Source organism: Simochromis diagramma, unplaced genomic scaffold (assembly GCF_900408965.1).
Source record: "Simochromis diagramma unplaced genomic scaffold, fSimDia1.1 OVJJ01000387.1, whole genome shotgun sequence".
Classification (NCBI taxonomy): Eukaryota; Metazoa; Chordata; class Actinopteri; order Cichliformes; family Cichlidae; genus Simochromis; species Simochromis diagramma.
Window position 1 is genome coordinate 3,414,966 of NW_024387152.1, and position 15,956 is coordinate 3,430,921.

Genomic DNA, 15,956 nt, shown 5'->3' on the forward strand with positions numbered 1-15,956 from the left:
TGTGTGTGGACTTAGCCAAAAAATACGTGTGAAACTCTGCACTCAAGTTTCAAGTTACAAGTACGAATTTTGACCCTATTTTTCTTCCTTTCAGCTGATTGGTCAATGTCATGTCAATCACAAATTTAACAATCCAATCAGCGAACAGATGGGTTTGGCTGTTTGAGGGGCGCTTTTTTAAACTGCATGTCCTTGAAGGGTGACACAGTTTGAAGCTGGAGGATCTCTATATAAATGTCTGATAGAAGCTAGGTCCCCGTAACTTTCAGCAGCTGTTGAACGGAAAAAGTTGTGGTATATCAGTGGTTAGAAATACCATTGTTACTTTAGGATTAGTTTAACACAAAGTCAGGGCTGACCCGGGACCACTGCTGTGAGTCACAGTGCTCAGCATAAAGGTCCTTACACATCGGATGCAGCATGTGCTGCTAATGCTAACTAATAGCAAAGGATCCAGAATTAGTTGCGCTGGCTGCTGAGCTCTGTGGGTTTTTGCAGCAGCTCTACCTGTACTAGATGCACCTGCTCCTTGTCGTTTCTATCTCTGACTTTATGTCCTCTACAAGAGTTTCTGTTTGTTTGTTTTTTATCTTCAAATGTTCAATAAAAACATCGATCGTTAATTCATAACGAAGAAAGCTTTGTAACTATCTCCACTAGTGAAGACTGTGTCATTTCCACAACACTGCCCCCCCCAGGCTTTGGAGGTCCCTGTATGAACCAGGTAAACCTGTGAAACAAAAATCACCACAGACTGTTTTCCTTGGTGGTGATGAAGGAAAACGCTGGACTGGCATGTAAAAGCATTTATTCCCTCAGGACATGAAGCTCCATAAAGCACCCCTCCAATAGCCAAACCCCTCTGTTCTCCTATTAGATTATTAAATTTGTGATTGACATGACATTGGCCAATCAGATGAAAGGAAGAAAAATAGGGTCAAAATTCGTACTTGTAACTTGAAACTTGAGTGCAGAGTTTCACACAAACTTTTTGGCTAAGTCCACACACAAATCTTTTTTACGCACACACAAATTCTTTTTACACACACAAAACTGATTTACAAGTACAAAATATTTATGACCACACTTTGAGCCCATACATAAAGCGAGAGGCAGGATACACTCAGATGGGTCATTTTGGTAATATTTTTATTATAAATATACAAAACATATCAAAACTGATACAATCACTCGGTTAGTAAGAAACACCATACCGCAGTGAAAACTTTCACCAAAATTACCCTTAAAGGCATCAGTGGTTAATAGGAGTTAATAAGCAAGATTCAAATGTTAAGATTCAGCTCACTTCACATCATTATCAGACAGATTTCACTATGTATATCTACACATATACCTTTAAAAACTCATTGCTGTGCGTGCTTATAGGTGGCGTATCATAGTTTTAGTGATAAGTCTATGTTGCAAAGGGGGGGGGGGGGGTATTTAAATAATAAATATAGAATATAAGTCAAAAATTATATTAGAAATGAGGAAAGCTATTTTAAATCTACTGTGGGTGAACTGCATGTGCAAAATGTGTTCCAGCCACAAAAAAAGGTCTTCAAACAACAGCAAGTTTATGGTCTTTGTTGAAATAAGCTAAGAAACTGTATCAGATTTATTTCACCTCAGATGTATTACCAAATAAATAAAACTGGCATACCACCTTACATTAAATTAATCAGTGATACCAACAGGTTCACGTTTTCTGCATTATGTCAACAAACAATCTCACAGAGAGTCCAAAGACTTAATAAATAAAGGAATGAGTCATCATACTGCAGGGGGTTTTAGGCGTGTCAGCTACACCTGGCTCACAATCTCAGCATCCTCTGCGACAAACCACTGAAGGGGAGTCCCGTCTACAGCCCTCTGGAGAACCACGTTACCTGAACCCTGTGAAAAAAAGTCACAAAGCCAGCACATTGTAAATACATTAGATCTCTAATCTAGTTCAGTAAAAAATATTTCATGTTGTTTTCAAGTGAAAATGTGTCAATTTGCCAGAAATCCCATGGGGACCAAGCAACCTCTAATCAAAAAACAAGAGAAAGTGATGTATTTGAAAAAACAAAACAAAACCCTAAACCAAAACATAAAAACACAGGCTGTTGGCTCTTAGTTGCTAATGCTACCCAGTCCAATGCAAAGCATTAATGCCATCGTGTGACCCACATATCACTAGGACACAAACGTCAATAAAAGAGCTTTAAATTTAGGTCAGTGTAACGAGTAATACCACAAACTAACCACCACCTACTACCAGTTTAACCTGACTTTTTATATAAATAACAGCACACATACTTTGAATAACTTGAGTACCTTTGCAGTATCCCAGCCCACACTTTTGGAATCACTGATCTAATTTACGAAAGTAACAGCTTCAATGCATTAATATGTTAAGAGTCAAATGAAAAGGTACCGTGTTCAGTACCTACCTGTGCAAAAGGAGGCAGGTGAGGTGAAATGGGGCTCATAACGCTCTGCTGTTCCCCGCAGCTTGGCAGTAGCTTCTGTAGCTGATTCCTTTGATGCCACGATTTCAGCTCCTCTGATACGACCTCCCGGGGCAGCAGCCTCACGGCGTGGTTTGGGTACTCTTTCAGCGAGGGCGTCCGCACGAGCCTGGTGTAAGGCGGAGGGGGCTTTAAGATGCTTCTCGGTGAAGGTGTCCCCTCCTGCCACTGTCGTTGCTGAGTGCTGCGTGCCACAGTAGAGATGAAGCACTTCCCCATGTCTGGAGCTTGCGGGGAGAGGGGTCCATCTTCCGCCGCTGCCTTAACATAACTGGTGCTCGTATTTTTGTGCATACTGGGGAAATGAGAGGCTCCTTTCTTCTGTGCTCCAAAGTGGAACCCGTAAGGCGGTGGGAAGAGCTTTGGGATCTCAGTCGGCTTCTCCCTGCCAGGAGAGCTAATGCTAGAGGATGACGAGTGCTCTGAGCTGCTGTCCTCAGAGCCGGACTGGTAAGGACGCAGAGGAGAGTACTCCGGGGAGCGCACCATGAAGTCAGCCACGCAGCGTCGCTGGGGCAGCCTAGCTCGACCTCGACTGCTCTCTGAGCTGAAACGCTCCACGTCAGATGGCTTTCTTTTTGGAAGTCTGAGAAGGGACATTGTGTAAAATTTGAAACATTAATACATGCATTATTGTCTTTAATTCCTCTGATAATACAAATGACTCTGACATAACTTGTCTGTGTACCTGAAGGACTGGGAGTACTGCCGGCGTATGAACAGCTCCGGGGTGGAGGGGGCGCTGGTGGAGCTGCTGTGACGCAGGGCAGAGTTTTTCACAAACTGAGTGAGAGGAATCCTGATGCTCTCTGCAGACACCTGGGCTGCTGCTGGGCTACTGCACACAGGAGACATGACATGAGATATCGCACACATTCAGAAAAAGGAAGCTTTACTATGTGCTAATCCAGCACAAGAAGGCTGACATTACACCTGATTTCATCTAAGTTCATCTATCAAATGGAAAACTGTAAAATAAGGTACAATCTAGCTTGGAGTATAATAGTGTATTTCACTAGTTGTTAGCATTCTTCAGTCCTTACCTGGACCTGCTGCTGCAGGCAGACGGAGGTTTGGTGGCCTTTTGGTAAGGATGGTCCAGACTGGACTCCTTCCAAGGGGAATTCTGGATGGGAGCGGGCTCGTGCTCCACACTGAGCTCGCTTGAGGACTGGTGCGATGTCTGCACAGTCTGGGCTGACAGCTGAAGGGGATCTGAATATGAAGCGTCCAACACTGGAGGTGAAAGGGGGCTGGATATGTCCACATCTATACAGGATTGGAGAGAACATTAAATAATGATTTCTAAATGGAAAACAAGTCAGTAGAGTATTCATTATTTTTAAAAATATTTAAATCACATTATTAAAGTGAGTTTTGGAATTTTAAACCCATATTTGTTTTTACACATGACCCGCAATTAATTTCATAAAAAGACATGTAGAATGATTTGCATGTTGAATGTGACACCATGCTCTATCAGAGCTGACTTTTCTTCTACTGCATATTTAAATGAATGTCATGATAACCTTAAAATCATACAGGTAGAAATGTATTTTCAGCTCACCATCATCCAGCGCCACCACATCGGAGAGTGAGCTGTCATCAGACATGCACAGATCTGCACACAAACGCCAAACATTTTACATTTCCATTAAGTGCACTGCACATTGCACAGCCTGGCCTGAAGGGGGCAGCAAAGTCACTCACCTTTGTTCTGGCTGCTGACGCTGGGTGAGTTGCACTCACTCTTGATTCTATGCTGGAACACGGCCTGCTGCAGTTCCTTCACTTTCTTCTCCTCCCTCTTGCACTGCTGCAGCCGGCCCTTCTTCTGTGGCTTACTGAGGTTCTCCTCAAGCGAGAGTTTGCGGGCTGCCTCAAAAATCTGCCGCTGAAGGGCCAATTCAGTTTCCAGCGCTTGCAACTCTGAGTCCTATGAAAAAAAGACAAACTCTGACCTTACATCTCAGCTGATGTGCTGACTCTTTCCACTAACACTTAACACTGATGGTGGTTTGTACCTGTTTATCTAGATGGATCAGACCTTCATCCAGCTTGAATGAAGCACCAATTCTCCTCCGAACACGTGGTGGCTTCTCATCTGGCATCATTGGATAGTCTGAGGACAGTACACCTGTCAGCTCCTGTGAGGACAAAACAAAAGTATTGTTATGATGTAAAAAGAAGCAATCTTCAATACTGATTTAAAGCTAATCTTCATGAAAACTAGCCTAGGTATGTTTATATGCTTTAATCCAGGAGTCACTTACTGCCTCCCTGATGCAGAGTTTTCGGAGCTCCAGCAGGCAGATCTCCAAACGCTCCTCCAGAGATTGGTGCTTCAGCTTCAGGGCTCTGGTGTGGGTGGTGAGGTCCTTCACTGGGGACGTGGGGCTGTCGGGACCTGCAAAAACACACACAAAATCAGGCTTTACCTGCGTCTGCGTCTGAACTTGACTTAAAATGACTTAAAAATAATTTCACTGTTTATATTTTTTATTATATTTTATATAGTGTATATAAAGTGTTGTTATCAGTTCAGCCAGTGCTGCACAACTGATGCGCAAACATTTATTCTCATACCCCGTATAACACGGTCATTATGTACAATACTGAAGCTGTATTGTACTTTCCCGTCTGCATCTTATGCTGTCATATAAGCTAACATTTGCTCTGCTGTGACGAGATGTTTTTAAATGCACTACATTATGAATCTATATTAAATACTATAGTTAAACACAGATAATTTTTCCACAAAAGGCTAATCCACAGAGTTTAATGGAGTCTTTCTTTGCCCACGCTCCACCCCTCCAATTAGTTTCATGACGGACACAGAGTCAGAAAGACACACAGTACCTTCCACATATATTAAAACTGTATTATTCTTATGTGAGCTGATAATGAGTTAAAATAGACAGAGGGCTTATAAAGAGGAAAATGCAAATATTTGAGAAATCTGTTAAAAACATATTTAAAGCTAAAAAATAAAATAAACCCAAAGTTGAGCCAGCACAATGAACTTCTCTGAGAAGGCAGAAATTACTCAAGCATAACATTAAACAACTAAAACTTAACTTTCTGTTCAGGAATGCAAACAATTTTGCTTCTTAATAATAAAAAATAATAATAATCTGCTTTGCCATTTTTTCTGCTTTTTTGTAACATTTATGAATATCAACATTAATTATATTATAGCATTAAAACTATCATTCTGTTTGCACAGACTGGTGGATTAAGCATTATAGAAACTGCCAATACTTTTCATACAGGGCAGCTATCGCAGAAACCTTACACTGAGTAGCGGTCTAAGAAGTTTGCTATCTTGTTATGTCAGCATTGATACTGGAGCTACAGCAGATATAGTAGATCAGTACTGATGTAAAGCGTGGGTTGATAAATAGCAACAAACTTTTAAAAAAATGCTAAAGATGCAGTATGTTAGAGGAAAGTCAGACAAAATGTCCCAATTACATATTTACAAAGTAAAAATATATAAGTTTATTTAACAAAATGTCACCTGATTTATTTATTTATTTTCATTTCTCAAATGTTAATATAGTTACGAGCCTCAAATTCCATTATACTCTTAGTTGTAAGTAACAGTATGAAATCTGCAAAAATGAAAGATGCAGATACTTGACTGGACATCTGTTCAGTACAGTCCTTACCGGAGTTTAGGATAATCCCACTGTCCGTGTCGCTGATCTCTTCTTTACTCTCGATGGCCGTCATCGTGTCTCTCTGCTCTTGACTTTTTTATATATACCTGTTGGAAACAACAAAGTTTATTCAGATTACTAAAATTCCCCCTCACATGGATTCGATAAGTCTGTCTCTGCTGCTTCACTTAACAAAAGTGAAAGACTGGCAAGTGTCCTTTTTACACACTTATCTGTGCAGCTCTCCATCTCCCCCCCCCCCCCCCCTCCACCCCTGTCGCCCTCCCTTTGCTCACTCACAAAAGAAGCAGACCCCCACGGTTGACTCGGCACATGTGCGGGGTTAATCTGAATCACGGTGCCATGGTGACGGGGCATGCTGCGGCTGCGGCTAGGGGAGTGTGTCGCCATGAGGCGTGTCAGAGGGCGTTTAAAGAGCCCAGACCCCGAAAAAGAAAGCAGATGGCAGCGGGAATTACCCCACTTATGGACTGCACCTGTTCCCCCTGTGCACCCCTTCCTCGGCTCCCATTCAACCAGTGTCCAGAAAACCCCCTGGGAGCTTTGAAGTGGAAGAATGTCTCAATGCTGGGCTTGTACTCGCAGCATCAGATCACAAGGTGCCTGCTGACTCCTGTGCAATGCTGAGCACAAAAACCTGGCCGACACAATTCTTGTTTATGACCCGCTCTGTCCCATTGTTGCTCTCCAGCAAACATGTGACTAATAATGAACTAAAACAAGGTGTGGAGTGGAACGACAGCAAGAAGAGAAAGACAGTGACAACAACAAATTGGAAATAGCGTTCAACAAGCTGACAGCCATTTAAATTCAGACCATGAGCCTGTGTGTGGTTGTTGTCTTGATATTACCTTAGGGTAGCGGAGACAGAGAATGCTGCCTTTATTTTCTCAATTTTGTAGGTCATTTAATTTATTTTGGATCTCACATGTCTCAGACTTCTTCTAAAAAAGCTAGCAGATCACAAGAGGCAACATTATGGTCTCTAACATGGTTAAAGGATGTTATTTCCTTGCCTTGCATCAATGCCACATATTCATAAACTTTTTGGGCCAGCCAAACCTCATTCGAAAAGTGAATGATGTGTCACTGGTCAGGAATAAAAGGGGAGGTAAGATGCCATGAAAATAGACACCACATGACAGTAAGGCTTCTGTGTATAATCCTTAGCTCCTGTGTTTGGTGATTGTATCAGGCCTTTTCCTGTAGAGACAAGGAAGGCACAGAGCCTGCGTGAATGAAAACCTTCTCTGACAGGATATTATTGTGTGTCCTATAGGTTTTCTCCATTCAAAACAGCAACTCATGCGAACTGACACAGCTATGAGCAGCCAGTGGCACAATGGAACACAGCTAAGCAGCTCGAGTTAGTAAAACAACACTGCAACAAAGGGCCTGTGTCCCAAAACCAGCCTAAATAATCTGCTGCAGGCGCAATATCTGCTGACAACTGTGGCTTGAGCGGCTGTGCCGGGTCAATATTGAGACAAGGCTGTTGAGACAGCGAGAGAGTATCAGAATGGAGCAGGGCTGAGATTTTAAGGTGCAAGGTTTTGCTCCCAGACACATGGCTCCATGCTGCAGCAATCTAAAGCTAAATACGTCAACAGGAATCCAGCCTGGTAATCAGAGACAGACAGGGTAATGTGGGATTTACCCACTTACACCCCATAACTGTCTGAAGACTTTCACAAGAGTCTGTGGTCGGAGGTCTAGGCTGATTGAGTGAGTGAGTGGGTGAGTTGGTGGGTGTGTGGATGAGTTTGGGAAAAACTCTCACTTGAAGTCGCAGTTTATTGCCAAAACGCTGATGCCATTCGTCACAGCTTTCATAAGAACCTGGAGCCGTGGGATTGTTGACATTACGCTGTAAAGGAGCGCCAAAAAACCCCAAGACTTTTCACGATTGACTGTGACAGGAATAGCAGTCCATTTCCTGAAGTAAAGCTGCTGATAGCACAGTCTCCACCCGGAAGACCTGATTGATGTAGTCAAAACATCTTAATTCAGGGAAGTGTTTGATCACTGCTTACGATGTCTGCCTAGAAACACATCAGGAGTACGAGATGACTGTCCCACTCATCCTCACTGGTCACTGGACCATGACTGTGTAACATCTACGGAAGTTGATGTTTATGGCAAAAGATCACAATGTGGATTTACTGTCTCCCAGACTTCCCCCACCACCCTTTCCCATGAGCCTCTGGAGCTGCGTACTCCTGGATTGCAGCCATCACCTCCGTGCTCATTACCACTGTGGTCGGCCCTGGAATTACCAACGGGGACCGTGAGGGTTGCCTGAAACCAGACCGAGGCCTGTTCGAACCCTGTAATTAAGATTCTCTTCTGAATGCTGATACTATGGAAGAAACCAAACGACTTTACAGCATGCCTTCTTTTTTTTTTCAGAGTCTCATGGAAAGCCAAAATCCATTCAGCAAAATGGATCCGCTCTGTAGACAATATATGCTGCTGGAAGAAAAGTGTATCAGAGTGGGGGAGTTGCAGGCAAGAGAAAAAAAACGAAGTATTGTATTACAAAGGACATCACTGGAGTGAGATCCTTGCCTTAAGAAGCAGTGCTGAGTTTGAAAAGAGCAGTAAAAGAGGCTGTGATAGCATGAGCTTCAAAAGGAATGGTATCAAAGACTTGATATGTTGTCAGCATCTTTCCTCTGACAAGTTTCATTCAGAACAACACTTTCAGGCAGACAATGCAGGGGTAATAAGCACCAAGCCGATCTGCTTTCAGTCACTGGAGGCCATATGCTGACCAGACACACCAGCTCTGTCACAGCCCAGTGACAGTGTAAATACCAAAGGCCAGAAGAGATCCTCCATTGTTCTCCAGAGGCTGAAGCACTGGCTGGGGGTGATCATGATTCATGACACCTTGTCCCTCTGAGTCATCATTTCTGAAGCCTCTGAATGGACACTGATGGTCATCTCAGACCATCGCCGGGATGTGGTTACAGCTTGTCAAGTGCTCAAGTGCCCACCACTCACAAAAGAAGTGGAGGACGACACAGAGGTGTTGTCTCCAGCATCACAGTGACACTTCATGCCTGTCTGTGTTTGTTCTTCTGCTGAGGACAACAAAACAGCTGGTACTGACAAGCCTTTTCCCAACCATAAGTCCTGCAGGGTTGTTTATCTTTCAAAGCAACCTGTTCATTCATTTAGCAGCCCAGTTATTATTGAGTCTGGTGGTTGTATTTCTGACATCTTTTTCTGGTCTGTAGTAGTCAGTGCTTCACTCAAGTAAAAACACCACACCCCAGTAATCCATTACAAGTAAAAGTCTTGGATTTGCATGTTTTCAAGTACTGAGAGTGAGTGTACTTACTCTGTATCATCGCCAGACCATATTATACTAGTGGGTCGTTACTACTGACGCATTAATCAAATAAGCATTTCATAGCTGCTCACTAATCTACACATATCAACACAAGGCACATTATATTTATGGTTTAGCTTAGCTCGCTTTTATATGAGTGTAAAAATAAGCAAGCACACGAGCAGTGCAATAAAAAGTGAAAAAGATTTTCATCTAAACTATGATGGATTAAAGGAGAGATTAAGAGAGAAATGTTTAGATGTGTCATAATAGCATATCCCTTGAAGTTATTTCTGTTTTAAGCATTATATACCGCACAAATAGCCAGTTTGGCTAACTGCTCAGTAACGTTTCTCTAAAATTTAATTGTATAAAAACTTCCAGCTTTGCCTACCTTTTTGCTGTTTACATTAACATCGACGGTTATTTTCTGACTTCTTCTTTTTTAGCGGGTGTTGCTAACGCACAGAAAATAGTCTGTACTTACGTTTCAGCTCGCGGTCTGTTCCTCTACATCAGCATCTTTCCTGAGGCAGCGAGAGTTCAAACTTTCTCTGGTCAGATGTGAGGGAAGAGCTCCGGACATCTGTTTCAGACGAGTCCACTTTCTGGATCAAACTACGGGCGAGCTTTGTTGATTTTTGCTTCAGTATTTATGTAAAAATATTCATTTTTAAATTAACTTACATTTAAGTCACAGCTCACGTTTTTGTAAAATAGAGTAATTTCGGCTTAACCGAATGGGATTTAATGTTTTCTGTCTGCAACGCCCCCCTCGCTTCTTGTATTGGTTTGGTCCGACGCTGCAGACTTTCCAGACACGCTTTGCGTGTTGACACAGCACGCGACTGCTGAGGGGGGGGCTTCATTTTAGAAAAGGCACAAAAGGCGAAAGGGAGGCGGTAGAGGCAAAGTTTTGTTAAAAGAAAGAAAGAAAACAGGACAGCTGGCTGGTAAGTGCTGGCCGAGAAGACCACGCTCTCCTCTTTCCTCCGCCATGATAATGAAGAATTGTGTACAGCGTGAGCCATTCACCCATTAACATAAATAAAACATAATTAAAATGACAGAGAAATATACTTTTAATTGCTGTTTAGTTTCCACAAAGCTATATTTAACCATGTGATCTTCCTTGTAATTCATTTCCATGTAATTCGCTTACATTCATTATTATTATTATTATTATTATTATTATTATTATATTTGATGCTGGTCCTTTTATTATTACTTTGCCTTAGACAATGTTGCACGTTTACTCTTCACTACATTTATTTGACATCTGTAACCAACTCCTGCTCAAGTTCTTACACAAAATACATGTGCGTAACTTATGAAATGCTAAACTATATAAAAAAATTTAAATTATGAGAATAGCCTTTAGGCTATTTGCATGCGTACAATTATACAATAATGTTACCTCACATCTTAACTTTAAAAGTACAGCACTTATGTGTTATTGCACATTTAAAGTTGTTCTGTTAATTCAATTTGCACATGTGGGTTTCTTTTGTGTATGACATAATTGCTAAAACTACTTAAAATAAATTCTGAAACAGCAAACTGGCTACTACTATGTGCCCTCAGCCGGTTGTATCAGTGACCCTTGGGTATTCCTAGTCTATAGATGATGAAAAGCCTTCTCCAGATGGCCTGTGCTTTCTCCTCTCATGGCGTGATGGAATGAAAAGATCAGCTAATTAAGCAGAGTCCCATATCCATGTGAAAGAACCGTGAGAGCCCGGGGAGTGGAGCCGCATGCAAATCAGTCCCCAGTGCTTTGAATGGTATCCAGTGCAACAAAACATCACAGCAAGCTATAAACCTTTCATTTCCACAGCACTCAGACACTCTAAAAAAATCCCAAGTCATGACAGAGAAGAATAAACAAACATGCATATTTTGCAGTGTTGGGGAATTTTTATTCATACAAAACAGCTTTGTTGAAAATGTTCCTCTCAGCAGTTGCATAATGGTCTTTACAAAGGACAGAATCAGGCTTAACTGATATCTCATGCTCATTTGATCCTGGAAGAAGCATGTGAAACTAATTTGGAAAAAAAAATAGTATAATTAGTATAGAAAAACATTTTTAAAAAATCCAGACTCATAGCTCAGTGCGAGCTTTCTCTATTATTTCACTTCCCAATCAGAAAAAGAACTGTGACTGACTTTATGGAAGTACACTATATTGCCAAAAGTATTCACTCATTCATATTCAGTCTAGGTGTTTCAATCACTTGTGTGATAAAATCAAGAACCTAGCACGCAGACTGCTTGTACAAACATTTGTGAAAGAATGGGTTGCTCTCAGGAGCTCAGTGAATTCCAGCTTGTTGCAGTGATAGGATGCCACCTGTGCAACAAGTCCACTTGTGGAATTTCCTCATTACTAAATATTCAACAGTCGGCTGTTAGTGATATTACAACAAAGTGGAGGACATTTGGGAATGAAAGCAACTCACCCACTAAGTGGTAGGTCATTTAAAAATCACAAGGATGGGGTCAACGGATGATGAGGTGCAAAGTGCGCAGAGGTCAGCAACTTTCTGCAGTCAATCTCTCCAGACTTCTTGTGGCCTTCAGAGTAGCTCAAGAACAGTCTGTAGAGAGCTTCATGAAATGGGTCTCCATGGCCGAGCAGCTGCATCCAAGCATCACGTAACCAAGCACGAGCGTTACGTACAGTGGTGTGAAGCGCACCGCCACTGGACTCTACAGCAGTACTGACCTGTTCTCTGGAGTGGCAAATCACGCTTGAGTCTGGGTTTGCTAGTTTCCAGGAGAACAGTACTTGTCTGACAGCACTGTGCCAAGTATAAAGTTCGGTAGTGGAAGATTATAGTGTGAGGTTGTTTTTCAGGGGTTGAGCTTGACTCCTTAAGAAACTCTTAATGCTTCTGCATACCAATTCATTTTGGACAATTTCATGTTCCCAACTTTGTGGGAACTTGACCGACCTGCACAGAGTCCTGATCTCAATCTGACAGAACACCTTTGAGATGAATTAGAGTGGAGAGTGTGAACCAGGCTTTCTCATCCAACTAATGGAATTTTTTGACCTTCTGGAAGAATGGTCAAAAATTCCCACAAACACATTCCTAAACCTTGTGGAAAGCCTTCTTAGATGAGTTGAGTCTGTTGTAGCTGCAAAGGGTGGGCTGAGATCATATTAAACACTACAGATTAAGAATGGGATGTCACTCAAGTTCCTATGCATGTGAAAGCAGACAAGAGAGTGCTTTTGGCAAAATAGTGTATTTCTGGATTACATGTTAGCCTGGTATGAGTGATTGCTTACACAAAATGTGATAACTCAAAGTACATTGTGAAGAAACGTAAAGCAAAATGGTGTATGCGGGATGTAGCTCTGTAGACTGTGAACATCCAGATTTAGGGCCACTATGGTGAGATGCTGCAGGGGCTGATGGGAGAGCCTCAGGGCCTCACTGCTCAAACGTCTGTGTGCGCCTCAGGTTGTCCTTCACACGGACAAACTCTGGGATCTTCTGCTGACTCTCTCGCTGCCTGATCTCCTCCTGCTCGTACTGTTGGGGGGGAAGGACATCAGTTTATCCCAACAAAGTTAAAGAGAAAGCCTGAGAAGAGCCAGGTTGTATTCTGTTAGTATTTTGTGAAATCCCTCTCAGTTATGTGCCTCTTACCTCTTGCAGTTTCTGCTGCCTCTTGCGGAGCTCCATCTCCAGGTCTGAGGGCTGTCGTTGTGCCATCTCCGCCTCCTTGTGCAGCTCCAGTCTGCGCTGCTCCAACACTCGCTTCAGCTCCGGTTTCTCCTCCAGCAGCAGACCCCTTCAAAGTCAGAGCTACAGTTTTACCGACACATGCAAACACAAAATTCCTGCCAATCTCTGTTTCAGTGGGTGACGACTTTAAGACCACAGAGTAAAAGGAGTTTTCGGCGTACCGTTTATGGCTGAGCAGCAGCTCTCGGTGCAGGTTATGATAGCTCGGCGCTTCTGTTGAGGAGCCGTTGAGTTTCTTCTGCTCACTGCTGCTGTCACCTGTGGATGGACCAACTCAAAATTCTTCTTAAAGCTCATAAATGTGAAAAAAACAAACAAGTTTGACTCTACCTTGTTATTAACTATCACATGGTAACAGAATGTCCTCATAGTTTTGATTGTTGGAGATACAGAACTGTAACATTTAATCGAAGTGTCATTGAAGATCATTTTAAACACAGAATACACTGCTTCATTCACCCGGCAGTACTGATGGATGAAGCTACTTAATATAAAAGATGATTATTTCTAGCTAATTCTAATCCTACTATAACGACTATATATTTGACTGATAGCAATATTTGATTGGTAACATATACATGATTCTGCTATCAATCAAATCTAATCTATCATTCAACATTTGTGCTTTAAACTACCTTTTTTGAGAAGCCCATATCCCAGTTTCTGTGAGATGTCATATGCAGTCAAACAAGAGAAAAAGAAAAAACGAAGCTCTTTGTTAGTGATTTCGCAAGTTAATTACTTTGCATGTGAACACTGATGCACACAGCCTGGTTTGTCAAAACATCTTTGTTGTGATCGTCCCTTCATGTGACAGAAGGTATAATTAGCTAAAGGCTAAAAAAGACGGTGCCTGCTGTGCTGCTTAAGTACGTGAGCTTCGTTTAATGAAGGTGACATAACAGCTCTGCCAGTCTGTCAGAGAGGTAGTTATGCAGTTTTGGTGTGTGACAGAGAGCTTTATTTGTAGTGGCAAATAAAATGATGTAACCACACAGAGTCAGGCCACTTACAGTGGAAGGAAAACGTGGTTGTAACACAATCGTTTACTTCTGCCACACCCACTGAAACTGGATAGCCAGGAGACACAGATTACAGCGACCAGGGAGCAGATGGCAGATGCTGTTATGACTCGCGTTTCTCAGGCAAAGTCAGGCAAGCCAATAAGACCAAGACGCTGACATAAACAAGTCCAACAGCTGAAATATGATCCCAAACTCTGTATTTGGTATTGTGCCTTTTACTATTCCTGCTGTAGTTATAAGCCTCCAGATTCAGGGCCTTCTTGGGCCCCTGCAGGGGAGATAACCAGTCAGGTGTAAGGCCTGATGAAAGCCAGTGTTCCAATTAAGGCCTGAAGGTTTCAGATGGATTACAGGAAGCTCTCACCTACTTGCAGAAATGCTCTGAAGTGTCAGAAGTTAGCTTGACGATGCCGCTCTGTGATACTAAGCAATCTGTCTGTTGGACTGAATCAGTCAAAAGATACGTTTTTTGACCATTAATCATTATAATGTTGCTGCCAGATTAAAATACTTTATTCTTCTTAGGAAGTTCAACACAGCTGCCTTGTATCTTCAGGCTGTTTGTTCTTATATAAACCATCCAGGCTCCAAGATGACCTTGTTATGTAATCACTTCAGATGTGACTTTGATCAAAGATTGAACAGCAATGTTTTGACATTGCAATAATATTATATCAAATGTTCAAATCAGCTCACTGATCAGAACAATTCGGACTTCGAGACAGCATTTAAATGCCCACCATGGAGCTAAAATATGCACAATGAATTTTGTGTTTAAAACACATAAAAATGCAGAAAAGTCTTTAATGAAAACAGACATTGTGCTAACATATATAGTTTCATAATAACAGAGATTAAAAATAACTATAATGAACTTGTTGAGTATTAGTGTCAATAATATTTAATCTGCAATAACAAGATTCTGTAAGAAGGCACAGTTTATATATTTGTGGTCAAAGTGTCCATCATATGAAAAGTTACATAACATCTACGTACTTTAATCACAATAAGAAACTGATCTCTCACTCACTAGACGGCGGCAGCGCTGCAAGTAAACAACTAGAAAACTCACTTTTTTTACAGCTGACCCCTCCATGGCAGGATGGTGGAGGCCCACTGTCTTGTGCCCAGCAGCAGCGTTCCTGTTTTAGTCCATTGCTAAAAGAATTGCACGTCCTCACTCCGTCGGTCAATCGTCTTTTTCCTTGCTGCATCCAAGGCCAGCATGTTGTTGATGACAGATCCACAGACTCAATGTGCCATCTAGCAGTAGTCAATAGTGGTAGTAGACACTGAAATCTTATTACGCCATTCTAGATTACTTCACAACCCCCACACGGCATAAGATGTTAGATTAGGTAATTGCCGCTGACACAAATGCAGCTTAAAACCAACCTAACACGGTAGTATTACCCGTCGACTCCTCTTCCTCCCAGCCCATTAGCACTGACAGACAGTCCAGCAACAAAGGTCTTCAAAGAAACATAATATGGTGATGGTTGTCACAGTTTGGGGACTGAGACGATCATAGAAAACCCAAGTACAACCGGAAATGTCCTGCCATAAACTTTGTGAATGTTTACTGGTTAGATCTATAAGAAACTGGTACTGGTAAATAAACTGGTACAGATATC

At 42.0% G+C, this 15,956-nt stretch overlaps 2 protein-coding genes across 3 annotated transcripts; both read right to left on the bottom strand.

The window, feature by feature from the left end:
• Positions 1-994: 994 nt before the first annotated feature.
• Positions 995-10,173, bottom strand: inavaa (innate immunity activator a). The gene is made up of 10 exons (XM_040047405.1): positions 10,024-10,173; positions 6,188-6,285; positions 4,790-4,923; positions 4,541-4,663; positions 4,227-4,452; positions 4,084-4,137; positions 3,560-3,785; positions 3,205-3,354; positions 2,439-3,102; positions 995-1,896 (listed from the first exon to the last, which is right to left on the bottom strand). The coding sequence occupies exons 2-10, from the start codon at positions 6,249-6,251 to the stop codon at positions 1,804-1,806; spliced, it is 1,734 nt and encodes a 577-aa protein (XP_039903339.1). The 5' UTR covers positions 6,252-6,285; positions 10,024-10,173; the 3' UTR covers positions 995-1,803.
• Positions 10,174-11,249: 1,076 nt separating this feature from the next.
• On the bottom strand, positions 11,250-15,785 carry zgc:195245 (uncharacterized protein LOC565483 homolog). Of its 2 annotated transcripts, XM_040047410.1 has the most exons (5): positions 15,395-15,535; positions 13,933-13,960; positions 13,459-13,555; positions 13,199-13,343; positions 11,250-13,081 (listed from the first exon to the last, which is right to left on the bottom strand). In XM_040047410.1, exons 1-5 carry the CDS (start codon positions 15,416-15,418, stop codon positions 12,980-12,982), a joined length of 396 nt encoding a protein of 131 aa, XP_039903344.1. In that variant the 5' UTR covers positions 15,419-15,535; the 3' UTR covers positions 11,250-12,979. The 2 variants fall into 2 exon arrangements, with proteins under 2 accessions (XP_039903344.1, XP_039903343.1); XM_040047409.1 differs by lacking the exon at positions 13,933-13,960 and having other exon boundaries at positions 15,395-15,785.
• Between the last annotated feature and the right edge of the window lie 171 nt (positions 15,786-15,956).